Source organism: Muscardinus avellanarius (genome assembly GCF_963383645.1).
Source record: "Muscardinus avellanarius genome assembly, chromosome: 16".
Taxonomy (NCBI): Eukaryota; Metazoa; Chordata; class Mammalia; order Rodentia; family Gliridae; genus Muscardinus; species Muscardinus avellanarius.
In genome coordinates this window covers 27,386,463-27,408,899 of record NC_137802.1, presented here as the reverse complement: position 1 = coordinate 27,408,899, position 22,437 = coordinate 27,386,463, and the positions used below count along the sequence as shown (strand labels likewise).

General features: G+C 38.2%; 1 protein-coding gene across 1 annotated transcript in view; it reads right to left on the bottom strand.

Moving 5' to 3' along the window:
- Positions 1–22,437, bottom strand: part of NF1 (neurofibromin 1) — a gene marked incomplete at both ends in the record, with an annotated part of 286,281 nt that overhangs the window by 190,629 nt on the left and 73,215 nt on the right. The window contains 7 exon segments of the mRNA XM_080712594.1: positions 728–802; positions 992–1,114; positions 1,551–1,724; positions 15,160–15,317; positions 16,512–16,587; positions 16,811–16,876; positions 21,784–21,901. Coding sequence (XP_080568720.1) covers positions 728–802; positions 992–1,114; positions 1,551–1,724; positions 15,160–15,317; positions 16,512–16,587; positions 16,811–16,876; positions 21,784–21,901 — 790 coding nt within the window.

The following is a 22,437-nucleotide window of genomic DNA, read 5'->3' as shown; positions in this document are numbered from 1 at the left end:
AATCTAATAAAGTTTCACTATCTTTCTAATTAATGTGCCCACATCACAACTATCTTTTAATAACTTCATTTGCGAATATCTTTTTGGTTTGAGGATTATGAAGTACAATCAAATGTGGTCTCACCATTTTGTATATGTGCCATACTGGAATACAATATAAATGCTATTACTTTACCTTAAATGGTAAGGTCATAAATCAGAATGCATCAAATATTGAGAAAGAGCTAAGAATATTCAAATAAAATGTGAAGAACTTTGGAATGAAAATGATAAGTTATATTTTCAGTGACATTACTCTCAAGGGCTTTTGTTTAAAAAATGTTTTAGGTTTTATTCTTCACAAGATCCTATTAACTCCATCTTTCTCAGTAAGAGCTCTCAGGCCAAGACTGAATATTAAAAATACAATCAATTAGATGGGCATGGTGGCGCACGCTTGTAAGGGAAACTGAGATGGAAGGATCTTAGGTTCACAGCTAGCCTCAGCAACTTAGCAAGACCCTGTTTCAAAATAGAAAATAAAAAAGGGCTGAGGGTGGAGCTTGGGTAGAAGGCCCCTGGGTCCAATCCTCAGCACCACACGCACGCACCAAAAAAAAAAAAAAACAATCACTAGACAAATCCTCCTATGCTATAAGTTGAGAACATTTGTGAAAGCCAAGAACCTCTTTTTAAAAGGCAGGGAGGAGGAGCCGTCCGCAGTGGTCATCAGTGCCTCTGGACTTACATTGGTGATGATCCGGTGCAGTGAGTTCACAAGCACATAATGAAACGTGGACGGTGAGCTCTGAGACAGGCAGATCTGGGGGAGAGAGAACAGCAGACCCTTCCATCAGCAATACAGGTGAGGACGAGTGACAGCAAGGCGAAATTAACACCAAAGCACCACAGCAAGAGACAATGATAAGGAGCGCCTGTTCCTCCTTCTAGTCTTTTCACATCTGTGATAACAGCATCAATAGACATCGCTGGATAAAACCAATGCTTTCACCTTGAAGTGTTGGTTGTTGTGAGGACTTATACGAAAACAAGAAACAAGGCAGTCGATCATTAGATCCACATCTGCAGGCTGACTCCCTCTTGAGAATGGTTTACTTGGATTAAAAAGCAGGTTCTATTAAAAAAAAATAGAGAACAAAGGCCTTTAAGTAGTTATATGGTTTGTTGGTTTGTTTGCTAGTATGTAGTAACATCAATCAGCCACATAGGTGACAGGCACTTATAGTTGCCAGAAAAAGCACTGTTATACTACTACTGTGGTTCACTCATCTGATGCAAGCCTTCCAACGCCACGTATGGCTCCTATGAGGAGATATTTTCTTCATTATGTTAAACTCAAGTCTGTATATACATGCTAACTTAAGAAAACTGGTTATTTCTGTTGTTCTTCAATTCTCCATCTAGACTGACAACAAAAGCAGGTCCGATGAACCTGTGGTCAAGGGTTACTTAGAACTCTAGGCCGCAGTGAGCTCCAGCATAAACTTCTATTAGTCTACTCCTCATTTACTTTTCTTAAAATTCATAGCAGAGAGAGGATAGAATGGTACCTTCAGATCAACCACCATGGACTGAACCAGCAGGAAAATGACCGAGTTATCTTCCCAGTTGATGTAAGTACTCGCTTTGCACAGTTTGACACAAGCAATGGCGGCACTTTCTGTCAGCTGCCTGCTTCCTCCATGGCCAGCAAGTGCTTTTCGTAGACTGTCCAGAAACAACTTCTACAGAATGAATATACAGCAATAAGATCATCCTTGAAGTTCCTTGTATTTCAGACCTAACTACTAAAATAGAAAATTAGGAGCCTCAAAATGCTGACAGTAAAGAACACATAATTTATATTTTGGTTTTCAATTTCATAATGTAAATAGTTGTCATTTAAATCTTTCTCAAGTCTAAAAAAACAAATCTCTTCTCAATTATCCCCGTTGAATTATTACAGTTAATATAAGAAACAGTCCTGGGATGAAGATATGGCTTAATGGTAGAGGCTTGTCAACTTACAATCAGACTTGAGTACTGGCACAAGGTCTGACATACAATTCCCAGAATTAAGAAAGAAAGAGAAACAGACCTTCCCAAACATTTAAACTCAAAACAGAATTAAGATGACCATAACCTCCTTTTCAGAATTATCTTAACTATATAAATATTTTACCATTATATGCCAAACTGCTTCTTCTTTTTATTTATTTATTTATTTATTTATTTATTTATTTATTTATTAGCGATACTGAAGAATAAACCCAGGGGTGTTCTACTTCTGAGCTACACCCCTTGTCCAATTTTATTTTTTATTTTGAAACCGGGTCTCAGTAAGTTACTAAACACTGCTAGCACCACACCTGTGATCCTCCTGTCACAATTCCCCAAGTACTACGATAACTGTGCCAGCACACCTGGTCTACCCTTTATTCTTCTAAATAAGAATATACCCTAGTTGTTCTACTACTCAAAATTCTGTCCCCTCCAAAAAGATTCCCCATTCTTGCAATTCAACCCTTTGCAGCTCACTGACATATTTCTTTACTTGGTTTCTCTCCTAAATGAAAACCTCACATCTCCACCTACATATATTCTCAAATATAATCTGTCAAAAGATAAACTCATCAAACACCAGAATAATGCACATTTGTCTCAAGTGAACATGGGGCATTTTCCAAAACAGACCATATGTTATCAAGAAAAAAGTATCCACAGTATCTTATCTGATCGTAAGGAAATGGAACTGGAAACCAAAAGCAAAAGGAAAACTACCAAATTCATAGATATGAGAAAATTAAACAACACAATCTTAAGCAATGTATCAAAGAAAAAAATGAAAAGTGAAAGGGAATTTAAAATATCTTGAGATAAATGAAAATAAAACAAAACATACTAAAACATACAGGATGCAATAAAAGCATATCTAAGAGAAATATACAGTTGTAAATACTTATATTAAAAATAAAAAAGCTCTCAAATCAGTAACCTCACTGCACATCTTAAGGACCTTACAAAAGAACAGCAAACAGCTAGCAAAGGGAAGAAAATCAAGATTACCGAGGAAACTAAACCGAATACAGGAAAACAAAAAAGAAAACGCAAGAAAAACAAAAGTTGATTTTTTAAATCAACAAAATTGACAAAGCTTAGCTAGATTAAGTAAAAGAGAGCAGACTAAAATTACTAAAGTCAGAAATGAATGTAGTAACATTATTATAGAATTTTTAAACATAAAAAGGGTTGTAAGACAATACTATAAAAAATTGTGCATCAACAAATTGGATACTATGAACAAACTGGACAAATTCCTAGAAATATACAATCTACCAAAACTGACTCATGAAGAAAAAGAAAATATGAATGAAACTATTAAGGAGATTAAAGCAGTAATGAAAAGTTTCCAATTCAACAAAACATTTAAAGAATTAGCACCTAACCTTCTCAAATACTTTCAAAAAATTAAAAAGAGCTGGGTGTAATGGTTCACACTTGTGCACACAGTACTTGGGAGGCTGAGGCAGGAGGATTGCAGGTTCACATTCAGCCTCAGCAACTTAGTGAGGCCCTCCACAACTTAGACCATTTCAAAATAAAAAATAAAAGGCCAGGCGTGGTGGCATATGCTTGTAAATCCCAGCATTCGAGAGGCTGAGACTGAAGGATCACGGTTTGTGGACAGCCTCAGCTACTTAGTGAGGCCCTCTGCAACTTAGTAAGACCCTGTTTCAAAAATAAAGAGACTAAAAAATAGGGCAGAGGGTGTAGCTCGAAGGTAGAACGCCCCTGGGTTCCATCCCCAGATCCGCAAAAAAATAAATAAATACATAAATAAATACATAAAAAAACAAAAAGCCCCGCATTGTGGTGCATGCTTGTAATCCCAGCATTTTGGAGGCTGAGACAGGAGCCTGAGACAGGAGGAGTACAGGTTCGTGGCCAGCCTCAGCTACTTGGTAAGGCTCTTTGCAACTCAGTGAGACCCTGTTTCAAAATTCAAAAATAAAAAATAGGGCTGTGGGTGGAGCTCGGAGGTAGAATGCCCCTGGATTCCATCCCCAATACCACAAAAAAAATAAGAGAAAATAAAACAAAATAGAGCTGGGGGTGTTGTTCAGAGGTAGAACACCCCTGAGTTCAATCCCCAGCACCAACAAAATTAAAGGCTATCATTACCCTGATATCAAAGCCAGATAAAGACACAATAAGAAAACTATATACCAATATCTCCTAAAGATATCCATGAAAGAATCCTCAACAAAAAATAGCAAACCAAATTCAGTAGAATTTAAAAAAGAATATGTACCATGACCAAGTAGGACTTATTTCTGGAGCTAAAGGAAGTTTTAATAGTAAAAAACCACCAATGTAATATATTTATAGACTAAAAGAAAACTCCTGCATGGTCATTTCAATTGATATATAAAAAGCATTTGATAAACTTCAACATGACAAAAACACTCAAGCTGGGAATAGGAGAAATATTCCTTCAACATGATAAAGGCCATATAGTAAAAATCAATAGCCCACTGCTGTGTGCGTGTGTGTAACTATCAACATAATTTACATTATGATGTGAGACTATAATGCACCAATAAAAGCATATAAAAAATCAACAGCTAACATATTAAATGGTAAAAGACTGAAAGCATTTTCCCAAAATCAAAGTTTTTTGGTTGGGGAGGGGGGCAGGGATGGAACCCAGGGGCATTCTACCTCTGAACCACATTCCCAGTCTTATTTTCTATTCTTTATTTTGAAATAGGATCTCACTAAGTTGCAGAGGGCCTCACTAAGTAGCTGAGGATGGCTACAAACCTGTGACCCTCCTGTCTTGGCCTCCTAGGTACTGGGATGACAAGTGTGCACCACCATGCCCGGCGGACACTTCTGAGACCTTGTCTTAAAAGAATAAAAAGGTCTGGAAAATTAGCTCAGTGGTAGAGCACTTGGCTAACATGTGCTACGTCCTGGCTTAATCCCTAATAATGCAAAGAAGAACAATAAAATAAGCCATTCCAAACACACACACACACACACACACACACACACACACACACACACACACCATTTCACTGTTATTCAGGCTTGAACTTACAACCTTCCTGCCTCAACCTCTCAAGTAAGTAGGCCCAGCCGTACTTTTTTTTTTTTTCTTTTTGGTACTAGGGAATTGAATCCATGGGTGTTTTGCCTCTGGACTAGACATCTTGACCTATTTTATTTTTTAATTGGCACTTTTTTTTTTTTTTCAGTGTTGGAGATTGAACCCAGGGACATTCTACCTCCAAGTTATACCTCCAACTCTATTTTGTTTTCTTTATTTTGAAATAGGGTTTCACTAAATTGCAGAGGGGCTCACTAAGTAACTGAAGCTGGCTGCAAATCTGCGATTCTCCTGTTTCAGACTCCCAAGTACTAGCATGTGCCACCAGCCCCAGCTTATTTTTTATTTTAAAACAGGGTCTCACTAAACTGCTGAAGGCCCTGCTAAATTCCTGAGGCTGGCCTTGAATGAACCTACAACCTCCTATCTCAGCCTCCTAAGTACTAGGATTACAGGTGTTCATCACCATATCCTGACCCCAAATGTTTTTTGTTTGTTTTTTCATGTCTCCCTTTCCTGCTACCCTGTTTGTTAAGCTACTTTCTCCATTGCAGCTTTCTACAGGCCTTAAGCTCGTGCTGAGACTGGAAGCTGAAACTGCTCCCAAAACCCTGATGCCCACAAAATTCTTGAGAACCAGAGCTGCAGCATCTCCCTAGCTACATTAAATCTACACTTGTATTTCCTGGCTTTTTGTTCCTATCAATTATAATATTTGCATAGAATGGACAAAGGCAGATAGGCTGTCTTCTTTATTTGGAACAAACTGCAATAGAATTGATTTTCCCTTTTTAAAAACGTTTTCTGGGAACTAGGCATAGCAATGTATGCCTGCAAGCCCAGCACTCACGAGGCTGAGACAGGAGAATCACAGGTTCAAGAAGAGCATTAGCAGCCTAACGGGACTCTCAGCAACCTAGCAAGAGCCTGTTTCAAAATAAAAAAATAAATAAAATAGAGCTAAAGGTGCATCACAGAGATAAAGTGCCCCTGGGCTCAATCCCTACTACCACAAAATAAATAAATCATTTTCCCTTATTTACAATGTGGGAAGGCTACAAAATCTAGTTAGCCAGAAGCCCCAGCAGCCTCTGGTCTAAGCCTGGGTAACAAAAATAGACATTCTAAGCCAGCTGTGGTGGCACACTCTTATAATCCCAGCATTTAGGAGGCTGAAATATGAGGATTGCAGTTCGAGGACAGCCTCAGATATTTTAGTGAGGCCCTTTGCAACTCAGTGAGACCCTATTTCAAAAAATAAAGAATAAAAATAGGACTGGGGGTGTAGCTCAGAAGTAGAATGCCCCTGAGTTCCATCCCCAGTTCCGCATTAAAAATTTTTTTTTAAAAGTCATTCAGTGTTGGAGAAAATCTGATCTACTACAACTACTGCATAATGTAAACCTCGAAATAGCCATTAGAAATCTTAACTACAAGCCGGGCATGGTGATGCACGCTTGTAATCCCCACGCTTGGGAGGGAGAGACAGGAGGATCGTGCAGGTTCGAAGCCAGCCACGCTGCTTAAGACACCCTGTTTCCAAATAAAAAGTATAAAAATAGGTCTGGGAGTGTAGCCCGGAGGTAGAAGGGCTTCCAGGAACCCCAGTACCACACACACAAAAAAAAAGAGAGCGAGAGAGACCAAAAGAACCCAAACTAAGTTTAATTTTACTACACACAAATTTTAACATCTACATAGCATAAAGAATCCATAAAAGTTTAAAAACAGAAACCAGACAAAAATGTATTACCCATACCCCTTACAAATCAACAAAAAACAAAAATTTCAACTGAAAAATTAGCAACTCAATGAAGATATACAAATGACTGATAATTAGAAAGATATAGCTGTGATTATGATTATTAAGATATAGCTGTGATTATGATTATTAAATATAAACTCACTTAAGAGTACTGAACTTATAGTAGCTTTTTAATTATTTCTATTTTCCCAATAAATAGAAACAAACAAAACTCTACCAATGTAAAAGGCTCCAAACAACCTAACATGAAAAATTGTATCCTCAAAAGCTGACACAAAGATCTAAGAAGAACACTACAAATCTATGGACTGTCAGTAACTCCTAGTTCATTTATCTACTCTCCAATGCATAAATTTCCCATCCAATATTTCTACAAAGTAGTGACTCATTAGGCTGATTTTGAGCATCTTTATCTACAGCCAAGTTATATAAGAGTCCATTCGTGTTTAGTGTAAGAATATTTCTCCCCAACTGGCAAAAGAAAGAAAGAAAGAAAGAAAGAAAGAAAGAAAGAAAGAAAGAAAGAAAGAAAGAAAGGAAGGAAGGAAGGAAGGAAGGAAGGAAGGAAGAGAAAAAAAGTGTAGCCGGGCATGGTTCAGAAGCTGAGACAGGAGAATTACAGGTTCAGCATCAGCCTTAGCTACTTAGTGAGGCCCTCTGCAACTTATCAAAACCCTGTTTCAAACATAATAATTTAAAAAATGGGACTGAGAGAGAATGTCCCTGGGTTCAACCCTAGTACCGCAAAAAAGAAAAGAAAAACGTGTATAGCACAACAAGTACATACTGAACTTTAAATAAAGCAGGAACATTAATAACTCAATTCTTAATTTATATAAAATTGTAAGATTCTCTCTCTCTCGCTCGCTCGCTCGCTCTTCCTCCCCTCCCCCTGTATGGAGAGTGACTTCAGGAGGTTTCTACCTCTGAACTACACTCTCAGCCGAATTTTTTATTCTTTATTTTGAAACAGGGTCATACTAAGTTGCAGAGTGCCTCACTAAGTAGCTGAGGCTGGCCTCAAGCCTGCTATCTTCCTGTCTCAGCCTCCCAAGTACTGAGATTACAAGCATGTGCCACCATACCCGGCTTATAAAATTCTCTTCAAATGACAAGTTTGTGATAGTGTCAATTTCAATATAGATGGATATGTAGTAGACTGCCTTCTTAATAAAATTCTGTGAAAACTGTTCTAAAATGAAGTAAATTATTTCAGTAGTACTAGGTGAACATAAATATAAGTACACACAAGTAACACACTATAAAAGTTACAACGAAGTCAGGCATGGTGGCGCACGCTTGTAATCCCAGCATTCAGGAGACTGGGACAGAAGGATCGGAGTTCACGGACAGCCTCAGCTACTTAGTGAGGCCCTTTGCAATTCAGTGAAACCCTTTTTCAAAATAAAGAATAAGAGACTTCCGGGAAGATGGCGATGGAGAAAAGCAGCGTTTACGAGTCCTGCTAACAATCGATCTCTATTACCACAAAATCAGCGCCTTTCATAGCCAGAAAACACCATCAGCAGAGAAATAAAAACTGTAAATACAAGGAACAGAGAAAAAGAGGGCTGGAAGAACAACCAGACACCAGAAAAGAAACCAGCCCACAGTGCCTCGGCCAGAGCCCCGGTGCGGAGCTGCGCCTGCGCCATCTTCCCTCACAGCACCAGGCTCCAGAGAGAAGGGGGACTCAGAACGGAGCTCAAAACCAGAGAGGAGAAACGATGCCAACCTCACGGCCGAGGACGCAGCAGAAGCAGCAAATTCACCGGAGGGCTCCAGATCAGCGCACTCAACAAGCCATCAGGCTCCAGAGAGGAGCTGTGGACAGCAAGCTGCGGTGAACAGCTGCAAAACAGCCGGAGAGCATTCAGCAGTTTTTTCAGCGCAAGGAGCGTCTAAAGCTCCCAGGGGCCGGGCTCAGCACACCCTGCAGGGACTCAGAGCGAAGCTCAAAACCAGAGAAGAAATACGCCAGCCTCACGGTCAAGGGCGTGGCAGCGGCACCATATTGCCAGCAGTGGCAGCATCAAGTTCACCAAGTCTACTACAGCTTCATCAGCACACTCAACAACCATAAGTCAAATTGAGGCCCCTAGAGGAGAAATCCCAGTACTGCACTCCCAGGGATTTCCACAGATAGTCTCCCTGGGTCAGAAATTTTTGCAGTCCAACCCAGTGGGGGAGTGGCGGTGGCAGAGATATCACACCATAGTTGCAGCTCCCTCTGGAGAATGCCCAGCCTGGCTCCCCCATGGTCTAAAGCAGCCTCGATTGACTCCCTGGGGCTGAGACTTTGCGATACAACCCAGTAAAGGAGTAGTGGTGACTGAGATACCACAGACTCAAGATCCACAGCAACCTAAGTGAAGTCGTAGTGACCCAGGGAAGAACCCAGAGAAGGCACAAACTTCCGAAACCATGGGAAACAGGAATAACAATGGAGCAATGAATGCCCACAACCCCACAACATCAGAACCTGATAACACAGAAATTCAGAGATCTCTAGACGAACGAGTCAGAAAAATAACTGTAGAAATAATAGAGGACTTTCTAAAAGAATTCAGAGAGAGTCAAAAAGAGATAAAGGATGCAATCATTAAAGTAAAAACCTCAATTCAAAGTATAAATAACAGATTAGACCACATGGAGAATAGAATTCCGCTCTTAGAAGATGATCACTCCAAAAATGAATGCATAGTCTCTAATTTAGAAAAAAAAATCTGGCAGCAGGAATTTGACATTGAAGAAATATGGGCTCATTTTAAGAGACCTAAACTAATAATAAATGGAATAGAGGAGGGAAAAGAAGGTGAAATCAAAGGGATCAATAATCTCTTCAAGGAAGTGATAGCAGAAACATTTCCAAACACAGAGCAAGAGGTTGATACACAGGTCCAGGAAACTTATAGAACTCCCTTTAGACAGGATTGGAGAAGAGGATCCCCACACCACATAATTATCAAAATGACTAATGTGGAAGCCAAGGAGAGAATCTTAAAGGCAACAAAAACAAAAGGCCAAGTGACATTCAGAGGCAAACCAATTAGAATCACTCCAGACTTCCCAAACCAAGTCATGAAAGCCAGAAGTGTGTGGAGTAACATATTCCAAACCCTGAAAGAAAACAACTTGCAGTCAAAACTTTCCTACCCAGTAAAACTATCAAATTAGATGAGGAAATAAGAAGCTTCCATTACAAACAGAAACTGAAGGAATTTATGTCTTCAAACCTAGCGCTAGAGAAAATACTCAAGGAGATTAACTGCAAAGAAGAAATGGGTAATACACGCCAGAACCAAAGAAACAAGATTTCCCATTCAGCAGACAACTAAGCAAAGAAGAATAAACAGTATTTCAAACAGAAATAAAATCTTAACATGTTAGGAATTAAAAATTATCTCTCTATAATCACACTAAATATAAACGGCCTCAACTCCCCAATAAAAAGACAAAGTGGCAAAATGGATTAAAAACCAGAATCCATCCATCTGCTGCTTACAAGAAACACACCTTACAAGTAAAGATAGGAACAAACTCAAGGTAAAGGGCTGGAGCAAGGTAATCCATGCTAATGGAACCCGAAGACAAACAGGAGTAAGCAACTATGATAACAGACAAGTTAGACTTCAAACCCAAACTTATTACAAGAGACGAAGGTCATATTTTACTCATAAAAGGAATAATCCAGCAAGAGGAAATAACAATATTCAACATCTATGCCCCAAACTTAGGTGCAGCTACTTTCATAAATCAAACTCTTTGTGACATGAAGTCACACACAAATCCCAATACAATAATACTGAGAGACTTCAACACACCTCTCACAACACTAGACCAATCTTAAGACAAAGGGTCAGTAAAGATGCCGCAGAACTAAAGAACACCATTAACCAAATGGACCTGTTGGATACATATAAAATATTTCACCCAACTACAGAGGAGTTTACATTTTTCTCAGCTGCTCACAGAACCTTCTCCAAAATAGATCACATCCTGGGACACAAGATGAGCACTAGCAAATTTAAAAAATGTTACATACTTCCCTGTGTCATATCAGACCATAATGGAATGAAACTAGAAATAAACTATAAGAAGATCCAGAGAAACAACATAAACATGTGGAGACTGAACACCACACTTCTGAATGAAGAATGGGTCATAGAAGATGTAAGAGGTGAAATCAAGAAATTTCTAGAAACAAATGAAAATAAAGATACAACATATCAAAACCTCTGAGACACTTTGAAGGCAGTATTAAGAGGAAAATTTATAGCACTGAGTGCTCACATAAGAAAAAAAGAAAATCTTCAAATAAATAACCTAACGACACACCTCAAAGCCCTTGAAAATCAGGAACAATTGAACCCCAAAGCCAGTAGAAGACAGGAAATTATTAAAATTAGACCAGAAATGAACAAAATAGAGAATAAAAAAAAATACATTTGTTTATGTACCTCCTACATTTTAAAGAGGCTCCATCCTCCCCTATTCCATACCCTCTGATTGGTCACTGAGGGAAGGGGAGGGAATGGGATAGGGAGTGGATGAGGGCTAATTGAATGATGTGTGCTTGTATATCCTCTCAAGTCTTGTATTCCAATGTGATATATGATTACAATACACCAATAAAAATAAATTTAAAAATATAAAAATTTAAAAAAAAATACAGAAAATCAACAAAACCAAAAGCTGGTTTCTTGAAAAAATTAACAAGATAGATAAATCACTAGGCAACCTAACAAAAATAAAAAGAGAGAGAATCACCCCAAATTATGAAGATAAGCAATGAAAAAGGAGACATTACTACTGACAGTGTAGAAATCCAGAGGATTATCAGAAACTACTTTGAAAAACTATACTCCAACAAAATGGAAAATCTGGAGGAAATCGACAACTTCCAAGATAAATACAACCTTCCTAAACTGAGTCAAGAAGATATAGAACACTTAAACCAACCAATAATAATCAAAGAGATTGAAAAGCAATAAAGAGCTTACCATCAAAGAAAAGCCCAGGACCAGATGGTTTCCCAAGTGAATTCTATAAAACCTTTATAGAAGAGCTAACCCCAATACTCCTCAAACTCTTTCGCGAAATAGAAAAAACCAGGACTCTCCCAAATACATTCTATGAAGCCAACATCACTCTAATACCCAACCCGAATAAAGGCAGTTCAAGGAAGGAAAACAACAGGTCTATATCTCTGATGAACTTGGATGCAAAACTATTAAACAAAATACTAGCAACACGCATTCAAAACCACATCAAGAAAACCATACACCATGACCAGGTAGGGTTCATCCCAGGGATGCAAGGCTGGTTCAACATACGAAAATCAATCCATGTAATTCACCATATAAAAAGAACCAAGGACAAAAATCACATGATAATTTCAATAGACACTGATAAGGCATTTGATAAAATCCAACATCCATTTATGATAAAAACACTGCAGAGAATTGGAATAGAAGGAACATATCTCAACATTATTAAGGCAATCTACAATAAGCCTACTGCCAACATCATATTAAATGAGGAAAAACTTCAAGAATTCCCCCTAAAAACAGGAACAAAACAAGAATGTCCATTATCACCACTTCTCTTCAATATAGTACTAGAGACTCTAGCCAGAGCAGTGAGGCAAGAAAAGGAAATCAGAGGAGTACAAATAGGAAAAGAAGAACTCAAACTTTCACTATTTGCAGATGACATGATACTATATTTAGAAAACCCAACAAACTCAACCAAAAGGCTTATAAAACTGATCAACAAATTCAGCAAAGTATCTGGATACAAAATCAATCTTAAAAAATCAGAAGCTTTCCTGTACATCAACCATAAATCCACTGAAAAAGAAATTCAGAAAACACTTCCACTCAGGATCTCCCACAAAAAAATAAAATACTTAGGAATAAACTTGACCAAGGAGGTAAAAGATCTCTAAAAAGAAAATTATAAAACACTGAAAAAGAAATTGAAGAAGATCTTAGAAGATGGAAGGATCTTCCATGTTCATGGACTGGCAGAATAAATATCATTAAAATGGCCATCCTTCCAAAAGGGATCTACAGATTTAATGCAACGCCCATTAAACTACCAAGATCATTCCTCACAGGCATAGAAAAATCAGTCCTTAAATTTATCTGGAATAACAAAAAGCCCAGAATAGCCAAGGTAGTTCTCAGTAACAAAAACCACACAGGAGGAATCACAATACCTGACTTTAAACTATACTACAAAGCCATTGTAATAAAAACAGCATGGTACTGGCAAAAAAACAGATACATAGACCAATGGAGCAGAATAGAAGACCCAGAAACAAGTCCACGCACTTACAGCCAATTGATTTTTTACAAAGGGGCCAAAAATATACACTGGAAAAAAGAGAGCCTGTTCAACAAATGGTGTTGGCAAAACTGGTTAACCATATGCAGAAAATTAGAAATTAACCCCACTTTCTCACCCTGTACAAAAGTCAATTCAAGATGGATCAAAGACTTGGAAATCAAACCAGAGACCTTGAAGCTCCTTGAAGAGGGCATAGGTCCAACACTGTAACACATAGGCACAGATAAACACTTTCTCAACAAGACCCCAAAGGCACAACAAATTAAAAGGCGAATCAATACATGGGATTGCATGAAACTGAAGAGCTTCTGTTCAGCAGAGGAAACTGTCAAGAACCTCAATTGAGAACCAACAGAATGGGAGAAGATTTTTACCACCTTCTTCTCCAATAGAGGACTGATATCTAGAATACACAGAGAACTTAAGAAACTCAACACTAAGAAAACAAAGCATCCAATAACAAAATGGGCAAACGAACTAAATAGACACTTCACAAAAGAAGAAATTCAAATGGCCAATAAATAAATGCATGAAAAAATGCTCAACATCACTGGCAATCAGAGAGATGCAAATCAAAACTACCCTGAGATTTCACCTAACTCCAACTAGAATGGCAATCATTCAAAACACAAACAACAACAGATGCTGGCAAGGATGTGGAGAAGTGGGAACTCTAAGACATTGTTGGTGGGATTGCAAATTAGTGCCACCACTTTGGAAAACAGTATGGAGAATCCTCAGAAGAATGGGAACAAATCTACCATTTGATCCAGCAATAGCACTTCTGGGTATCTACCCAAAAGATAGGAAGACAAACTACCAAACTAATGCATGTGTATCTATGTTCATAGCTGCACAATTCACCATAGCCAAACTATGGAACCAGCCAAGATGTCCATCAACAGATGAATAGATATGTACACAATGGAATTTTACTCAGCCATTAAAAAAAACTCATTTACATCATTTTCAGAGAAATGGATGGAACTGGAGGACATTATGCTAAGTGAGATTAGTCAGTCACAAAAAATAAGAAAGCAGATGCTTTCCCTAATATGTGAGAGTTAGGGAGAAATGGGTCACAGGAGCAACTCTAGATGAAAAAGGAAATCCTATATAGGAGCAAACAAGGCAACCTAAAGGAGGAGAAAGGAGGGGGGAAGAGGAAAATCTCTAAAACACACAATGTACTTAAACATATCAAAGTCAACCACTAAGCCAAGCAAGGGAAGGACGGACGGGGAGGGAATAGGGTGGGAATTGGGTAGGGGTTAAATCAGTGATGTGTACAGGTATGTACACACAAGTTTTTTACCCCAATATGATGTGTGAATATAATGCACCAATAAAAAATTTAAAAAATAAAATAAAATAAAGAAAGAATAAAAAATAGGGCTGCAGGTGTTGCTCAGAGGTAGAATGCTCCTGGGTTTCACCCTAGTACTGCAAAAAAAAAAAAAAAAAAAAAAAAGTTACAAAGACTAGTTGAACAATCTGTGAAGTGGAAATTAGAGAAACCAAGTTTAACTGTTTAACACTAGAAGAAAGAAACTAAGAAATTTCTCTTCTTTTTTCTTTTTATTTTTCAGTACTGGGAATTGAACCCAGGGGTATTCTACCTCCAAGCTCCACTCCCAGTCCCAGTCTTTATTCTTCATTTTGAAACAGATTCTCACTAAGTTGTGGAGAGCCTCACTAAACTGGCCGCGAACATGTGATCCTCCTATCTCAGCCTCCCCAGAAGTACTGGGGTTACAGGTGTGCACCACCACACCTGGCTTTGTTTTAATCTTTGATCACTGGATGGCATTATTTGTCTTTCTTACAAATAAAATTATGTATAAGTATGTCTCTGCGAAGGCCAGCAAAGAAAGAGACCTAAAATGATTATAAAGAATAATAAGTCTAAATTAACAAACCCCTAGAATAAAATTAATTAGTTCTTTACCTTATTCATGTTGTTCTCATCAACCACATCCTTGGATATATCCTGGATTATTTCTGGACACAAAATAAGGAGAATGATCTGTAGTGGCCAGACTGCTGCTTTACGTTTGGTGCTCTCAGCAAACCCATCGACCAAGTCAAACAGCTTCTCTGCACACTCTATATGAAAAATATTAAACAACCTTACTAGATGAGAAGAAAATCCCTGGCATCAATTCAGAAGATAGCACTATCACAAAACCAAAAGTCCACATTCCTAAACAATGACCTTGGAAGTTCACTTAAGCAATTATACAAATTCACTCAGGTAAGTAGGAAAACAGTGTGACATTGCCTGCATGTTAGAAGAGCTATCTTGGCCATGTGTGGTGGCACATGCCTGGAATCCCAGCACCTGGGAGGCTGAGACAGAAGGACTGTGGGTTCAAAGCCAACCTCAGCAACTTAGTTAAGACCATTTCTAATTAAAAACTAAAGCCGAGTGTGGTGATGCACACTTGTAATCCCAGCATTTGGGGGGGCTGAGACAGGAGGATTGTGGTCCACAGCCAGACTCAGCTACTTAGTGAGGCCTTTTGCAACTCAGTGAGACCCTGTTTCAAAATAAAGAATAAAAAATAGGGCTGAGGTGGAGCTCAGAGGTAGAATGCCCCTGGGTTCCATCCCCAGTACTGCAAATAAAATTAAATGAATGAATGAATGAATGAATGAATGAATTGGGCTAAGATAGAAATACCTCTAGGTTCAATCCCTTGGGGGCGGGGGGTGAGAAAAATAGTGAAATAAAGAGAAGAGCTATCTTGATCCATCTAGAAAAGTCCACATTTTCGAATGGCTAATCTTATGCTTGATGTCAACGTGCAGGACCTTATGCAAAGTGCAACGTATTCAATCTAAAATACTAGACAGCTTCCCAAAGAGAATTTCCCAAGTTCTCCAGGAGTCTATATTCTCTATCATGTAGCTGTGTCCCAAGAATCCTTAGATCACAGGTAAAAATAGAATGCTACTTTATACATATCCCTCTAAATACTTAGGCCTTGGAACACAAAAAAGTGCTTCTCTATAATGAAGAACCATCAAATATCCAATCGAAACTCTAAATATTAGAGCTTCATTTCAAATTCCTCTCTTTGCTCAAAGGAAGGGAAAAGTTTTAGAGGCAATTTAGACATGTGACAGAAAAGGATGGTTTCCTATTTGCTATCAGTTGACATAGATGATATAAACACAACTTTATAACAAGAGTAACTTGAAGAGATTGAGTTCTTCCCTCATAAGCGTTTAAACACACACACACACACACACACACACACACACACACACACACACACACACACATCTTATCCTTACCAGCCATATCAGTCTGTGGAATCTGGTACAGCTTGGTAAATTCATCTGGGTAATTTTCTACCCAATTCCAAAAGGCCTACAAAACACAAAACATATGTCTTTATATGAAAACACTGAATATTTCTTGATACAGTAAATGTCACAACTTTCAATCGCCTCCATAAAAATATTACAAGGCATTCTTCCTAAATATTGATGTTAAACTACCATGCCAGTCATGAATTTCTTACTCAAAGTACTATAGACAGAAACATCTATACCAAAAACAAACACATTTTTAATAACAAAAAATTGCTTACCTTTTCCAGGCTATTTATAACTGCTAACTGTGCAACTTTCTTTAGGGCTTTAAATTTAAATGCTGTTTCTGGGGAAGGAAGTGAAACAATTTTTTAGTTAGCTCTAGATTATTTAATTAAAATAAATACAGTTCGGAGCTACCACCAAAAGTAAATTTTCTTTTCCAAAAATGCATACTAATTTGTTCAAGCATTACTTATAAAGCAGTATAAATACAATTAACACAAACTCAAAACTCACTAGTTATATCCACTAAAGACAAAACTCAATAAAAAGAAAACATGAACTTGAAAAGCTGTAATAATTTTCCCTTGTTTTGGTTTTTTCTTTTTTATTGTTCTGGAGGGATTTTTTATGGTATTGGAGATGGAACCCAGGGGCATTCGACCTCTGAACTACACCCCCAGCTCTCTTTTATATTTTATTTGAAAAGGGGTCTCTCTAGATAGCTGAGAATCTCACTATGTTGCTGAGGCTGGCCTTGAAGCTGCAAGTCTCCTGTCTCAGCCTCCAAATACTGGGACTAAAGGCATGTACCACCACACCCAGTTCCTTTGTTGTACGTATGTATGTATTTTTTGTGGTATTGAAGATTGCTTCCAGGGGCATTCTACTTATGAACTATACCCTCAGACTAAATACTGGGATTGCAGGTGTATGCCAGCACTCCCGGCTCCCTTATTTCATTTTTAATAATAATTTGCTTTTCATAAAAATATAAAACACATGCTCACTATGGAAAAAAGTTTAAATATACAACAGATAAGGAGAAACTTAAAATAACATCCATGATTCAACCAAACTGAAACAGTCACATGTAACAGTTTAGTAAATTTTCTTCTATCCCTTTTCCTATGCACATATAAGACAAATAAGTTCAGCACAATTGAGACTGTATTGACCATAGCAAACCTGTTTGTTTTTACTTTTCACAGTATCCTCAATCTTCTCTATCATTAAGAATTTTTCATATGTGTTTTCCATGACTCTATGTGATACATATCAAGTATTTTCAATGTATTTAATTTCTTCAAAATCTTAAAACTTAAAAAATATTACGATTGAGCAAAATATATGCCTACAGTTATACAGAATTTACTGAATTCAGCTTCGGAGTCGTAGCTTTCTCAGTATAGTATGACGTTTCTCAGAATATTTAACAAACAGAATTAAGTCAATAGCTTTTTAAACATTTATCAGGTGTACATTTATTTCCAAAAATTCACTATTATTAAAATAACATCACTGCCGGGCGTGGTGGTGCACGCTTGTAATCCCCGCGCTTGGGAGGCTGAGACAGGAGGATCACACAGGTTCGAAGCCAGCCTCAGCTACTCACTGAGGCTCTCGGCAACTTAGTGAGACCCTGATTCCAAATAAAATATAAAATGGGTCTGGGAGTATAGCCCAGAAGTAGAAAGCCCCTGGGTTCCATCCCCAGTACCACCAAAAAATAAATAACAACATCAGTAAAGTATTTACTATCCAACACTTTTTCCATATTACTCATTATTTCCCATATGGTAATCAAAAATCTAGATGTAAAAGTGTCTAGCAAAAAGATGAACACTCTTTAAGGACTTTAATAAATTCTGCCAGACTGTTTCCAGAGTGTTGAGAAAATGCCACTCCCAGCAACAGCCTATCAAAGTACCTCAGCCGCATCCTTGCCATCACTAAGCAGCTGTCTTAAACAAATCATTATCTGTGCACAACCTGCACTAGACTCCCAAAATGTAAGTGAACAATTATGAAAAATCATGAAACTCCAATTACACTTCCTTCTTAAATCCATTCCTCCTTTCCTCCTCCTGTTTCTTCTGCCCAAGGACCTCAAACCCAGGGCCTTGGGCGTGTAAGTATACACTCTTCTACTGCGCTATACCACCACGCCCTTAAATTTAACTCCTCATAGATTTCCAAATTCTAAGATTCATTTTCTTAAGTACTCAGTGTTTAATGATACATATTAAGATCACGCAGATTTCAGAGCTGGAGGTATAGCTCAGTAATAAAGTACTGCTGACTTAAAGGAAGGCCTGGCTTTGACCCCAGCGCTGCAAACACACAACAATGAGACAGTGCACGTTTCAACTAGGAGCTGAATGGTGACATCACAACCTGTAATAACTGCTACCCACACGCACATATCCTGCCATAGCAAACTGACCCATTTTTCTCTTCATTAAAATTGCTGAAAACTAATCCATTTGTTGCTTTAATTTACAATGGCAATGACCCAAAATCATAAATTCTATTTTTTTTCCTTTGTTTTTTTTGTTTCTTGGCAGTGCTGAAAATCAAACCCAGGTTCTAATACATGCTAGGTGAACCATCTATCAAAATCCCCAACCCCACCAAAAATCATATATTTGAACAAGGGTAATACAGACAGAACACAACCTTGTTATCCCTCTATGTAGACATGGCATTTAAATATATTTTTCTAAGACTGGCGTGGTGGTATACTCTTGTAATCCCAGTAATCGGGAGGCTGAGACAGGAGGATCGCGGTTCGTGGACAGCCTCAGCTACTTATTGAGGCCCTCTGCAACTCAGTAAGACTCTGTTTCAAAATAAATAAAAAATAGGGCAGAGGGTATAGCTCAGAGATTGAATGCCCCTGGGTCCCATCCCCAGACCTGTAAATACATACATACATACATACATACATACATACATACATTTTTCTAGCCCGGAGTGGTGGTGCACACTTGTAATTCCAGTACTTGGGAGGCTGAGAGCACACGTTTGAGGACAGCCTCAGCAAACAGTGACTCTCATCAACCTAGTAAGATACTGTTTCAAAATAAAAATAAAGCCGGGTGACGAGGTGGTGGCGCACGCTTGTAATCCCAGCATTCAGGAGGCTGAGACCAGAGGATCACTGTTCGTGGACAGCCGCAGCCACTTAGTGAGGCTCTCTGCAACTCACTGAGACTCTGTTTCAAAATTAAAGAATAAAAAGTAGAGCAGGGGGTGTAACTTGGAGGTAGACTGTCCCTGGGTTCCATCCCCAGTACCTCAAAAAATAATAAAATAAAATAAAATAAAATAGGGGTGGGGTGTGGCAAGGTAGAATGCCTGGGTTGAATACCCAGAGCACCATAAAAAAATAAAATAAAAATATTTATCTGGTGCGATAGTTATGGAGTTTAAAAAAATGTTTAGAAAACAAAGTAGTTTTGAAAACTACATTATAACTACTTGTAATCCCAGCTACTCAGGAGGCCAAGTTTTACACAGCCTCAGAGACTTAACAAGGCCCTGCCTCAAAATTTAAAAAAAAAAAATTAAATATTGTAGGACTGCGGGGACTGGAATTATAATCCCAGTCCTTATAAGGTTGAGATAGAAGGATCATAGGTTTGAGGCTACTTCACAGGAACTTAGCAGGACCCCATTTTAAAATAAAACATAAAAAGAAATGGAAGGGTAGGTCAGTGGTAAAATGTCCTTAGGTTCAATCCCCAGTACCACAAAAAAGGGAAAAGTTTGCAAAGAAAAAGGGGCTGGGGCTGAAGCTCAGTCGCAGAGCACTTGCTTAGCATGCGTGCGGCCCTAGGTTCAGTCCCCGATAGTGCCAAAACAGAAAAGAAAACTCTGTTGCACAACTGCTGAGGTTTTCTTTTTTCTGTTTTTAGCAATTGTTATTTGTTTGTTTGGGTTTTTGTAAACTAGTGATTGAACTCACAAACAGTCCACCTGAGCTACACTGCAGCCTTATTTTTTAATTTTTATTTTGAAACAGGTTCTCACTAGGTTGCTGAGTCTCACTGAATTGCTGAGGCTGGCCTCAAACCTTCGATCCTCCTGTCTCAAACTCTCAGGTTCTGTTGAGGTTTTCAAAGCTAATATAACTCAATCTCCTTCTCTTAAGTAAGACATTAAAAACACTGTTTGGCAACACCTTAACCAAGATACAAAGTAAAATATAAATAAGCATAAACTTATTTTTAGTTTCAATAAAATTTCATATTTAAATTAGTCATATTTAAATTAGTTTTAAATACCTAAAACTAAAATACAGTTTTTGTGAAGTGAAACTTAGGCATTCACGCTCAGTTTATAAATAATGCTCATTGATAATTGATGTCACTGCTTCCCACAGTAATTCTCTCGATTCCTTCTGACAGTTTATTTCAAATGACAAAATCATGTGAAGCACTCCCCAAAGCTTTAAGATTACATACTAGGTATTATTCCCATGTGGAACCACCACTGATATGGTCTATAGGGAAGCAAAGCTACACACTGAAGGGTCAAGGGCTTTGTACGGCTGGTCAGGAAAAGAGAGAAGAGCAGAAATGTCAGCAATGAGACCCTTGGCTCCGTCCTCTTACCATACAATCAAAGTATGGCTCCATTCCGCGCGGGGACTTTGATTCACTCCAACAGGCCACCTTTAAGCACTACCATAGCTAAATAACTTTGTTTGTTTGTTTGTTTGTTTGTTTGTTTGTTTGTTTGTTTGGTGGTGCTAGGGATGGAACCCAGGGGCATTCCACCTCTGAGCTACACCCCCAGCCTGACTTTTTATTCTTTATTTTGAAACAGGGTCTCACTGAATTGCAAAGGGCCTCACTAAGTAGCTGAGGCTGTCTGCGAATTGCTACCCTCCTGTCTCAGCTTACCGAATGCTGGGATTACAAGTGTGCGCCACCATACCTGGCTTCGCTAAGTAACTTCTATAAGAGATCAAATTCCAGAAAAATTAACCAGCAGTACCCTTACACTTTCTTTATAAAAATTAAAAGCTGTAGCTGAAGAAAACCTCCCATTGCCAAGATATGATACTCACTCTCTCTACTTTATTATTTGAAAAGGTTCAAAAATTAGTGAACCACACGCATTACTGGTCATTTAAAGAATTTACATTACAAAAACGTACTCTGTCGTTGTTCTTGTACAATTAGAACATTCATAACACTGAATTTTGACCCACAGTGATTAATTTGAGATATATCATACATTTAAACTTGCCTTTCAAGAGTCGTTTTAATTTTGCACAGTCCACATTAATATACTGTAACAACTCTATGTCATGGACATCAACATTGTCTTCGGAACAAACAGTCAATTCTTGTAACCTGAAAAGTAAAAAGCAAAAATAATTTCTCCACTTAAGTCTTACGATGTTCCAATTTTTTTTTTTTTCCAGTACAGGGAATTGATCCCAGGGACATTCTACCTCCGAACTACACTTCCAGCCCTAATTTTTATTCATTTTGAAACAAGGTCTTATTAAGTTGCAGAGGGCCTCACTAAGTAGCTGAGGCTGGCCACAAACCTGCAATCTTCCCGTCTCAGCCTCCCCAGTACTAGGATTACAAGTATGTGCCACAACAACTGGCTCAAATTTTTGAATTCAACAGATTCTTCTCCCAATTATCAGCTTATAAGAGTAAAGACAAAAATAAGAAAACAAATATTTCTTTTTTTTTTCCATCCCAATACTGGAGATTGAAACAGGAGCATCCTACCACTAAGCTACATCCCCTGCATTTTTTTTATTTTTTATTTATTTTTTATTTTTATTTTTGGCACTGAAGATGGAACCCAGAGGCATTCTACCTCTGAGCTAAACCTCCAGCCTGATTTTATTTATTTGGAAACAAGAGTCTCA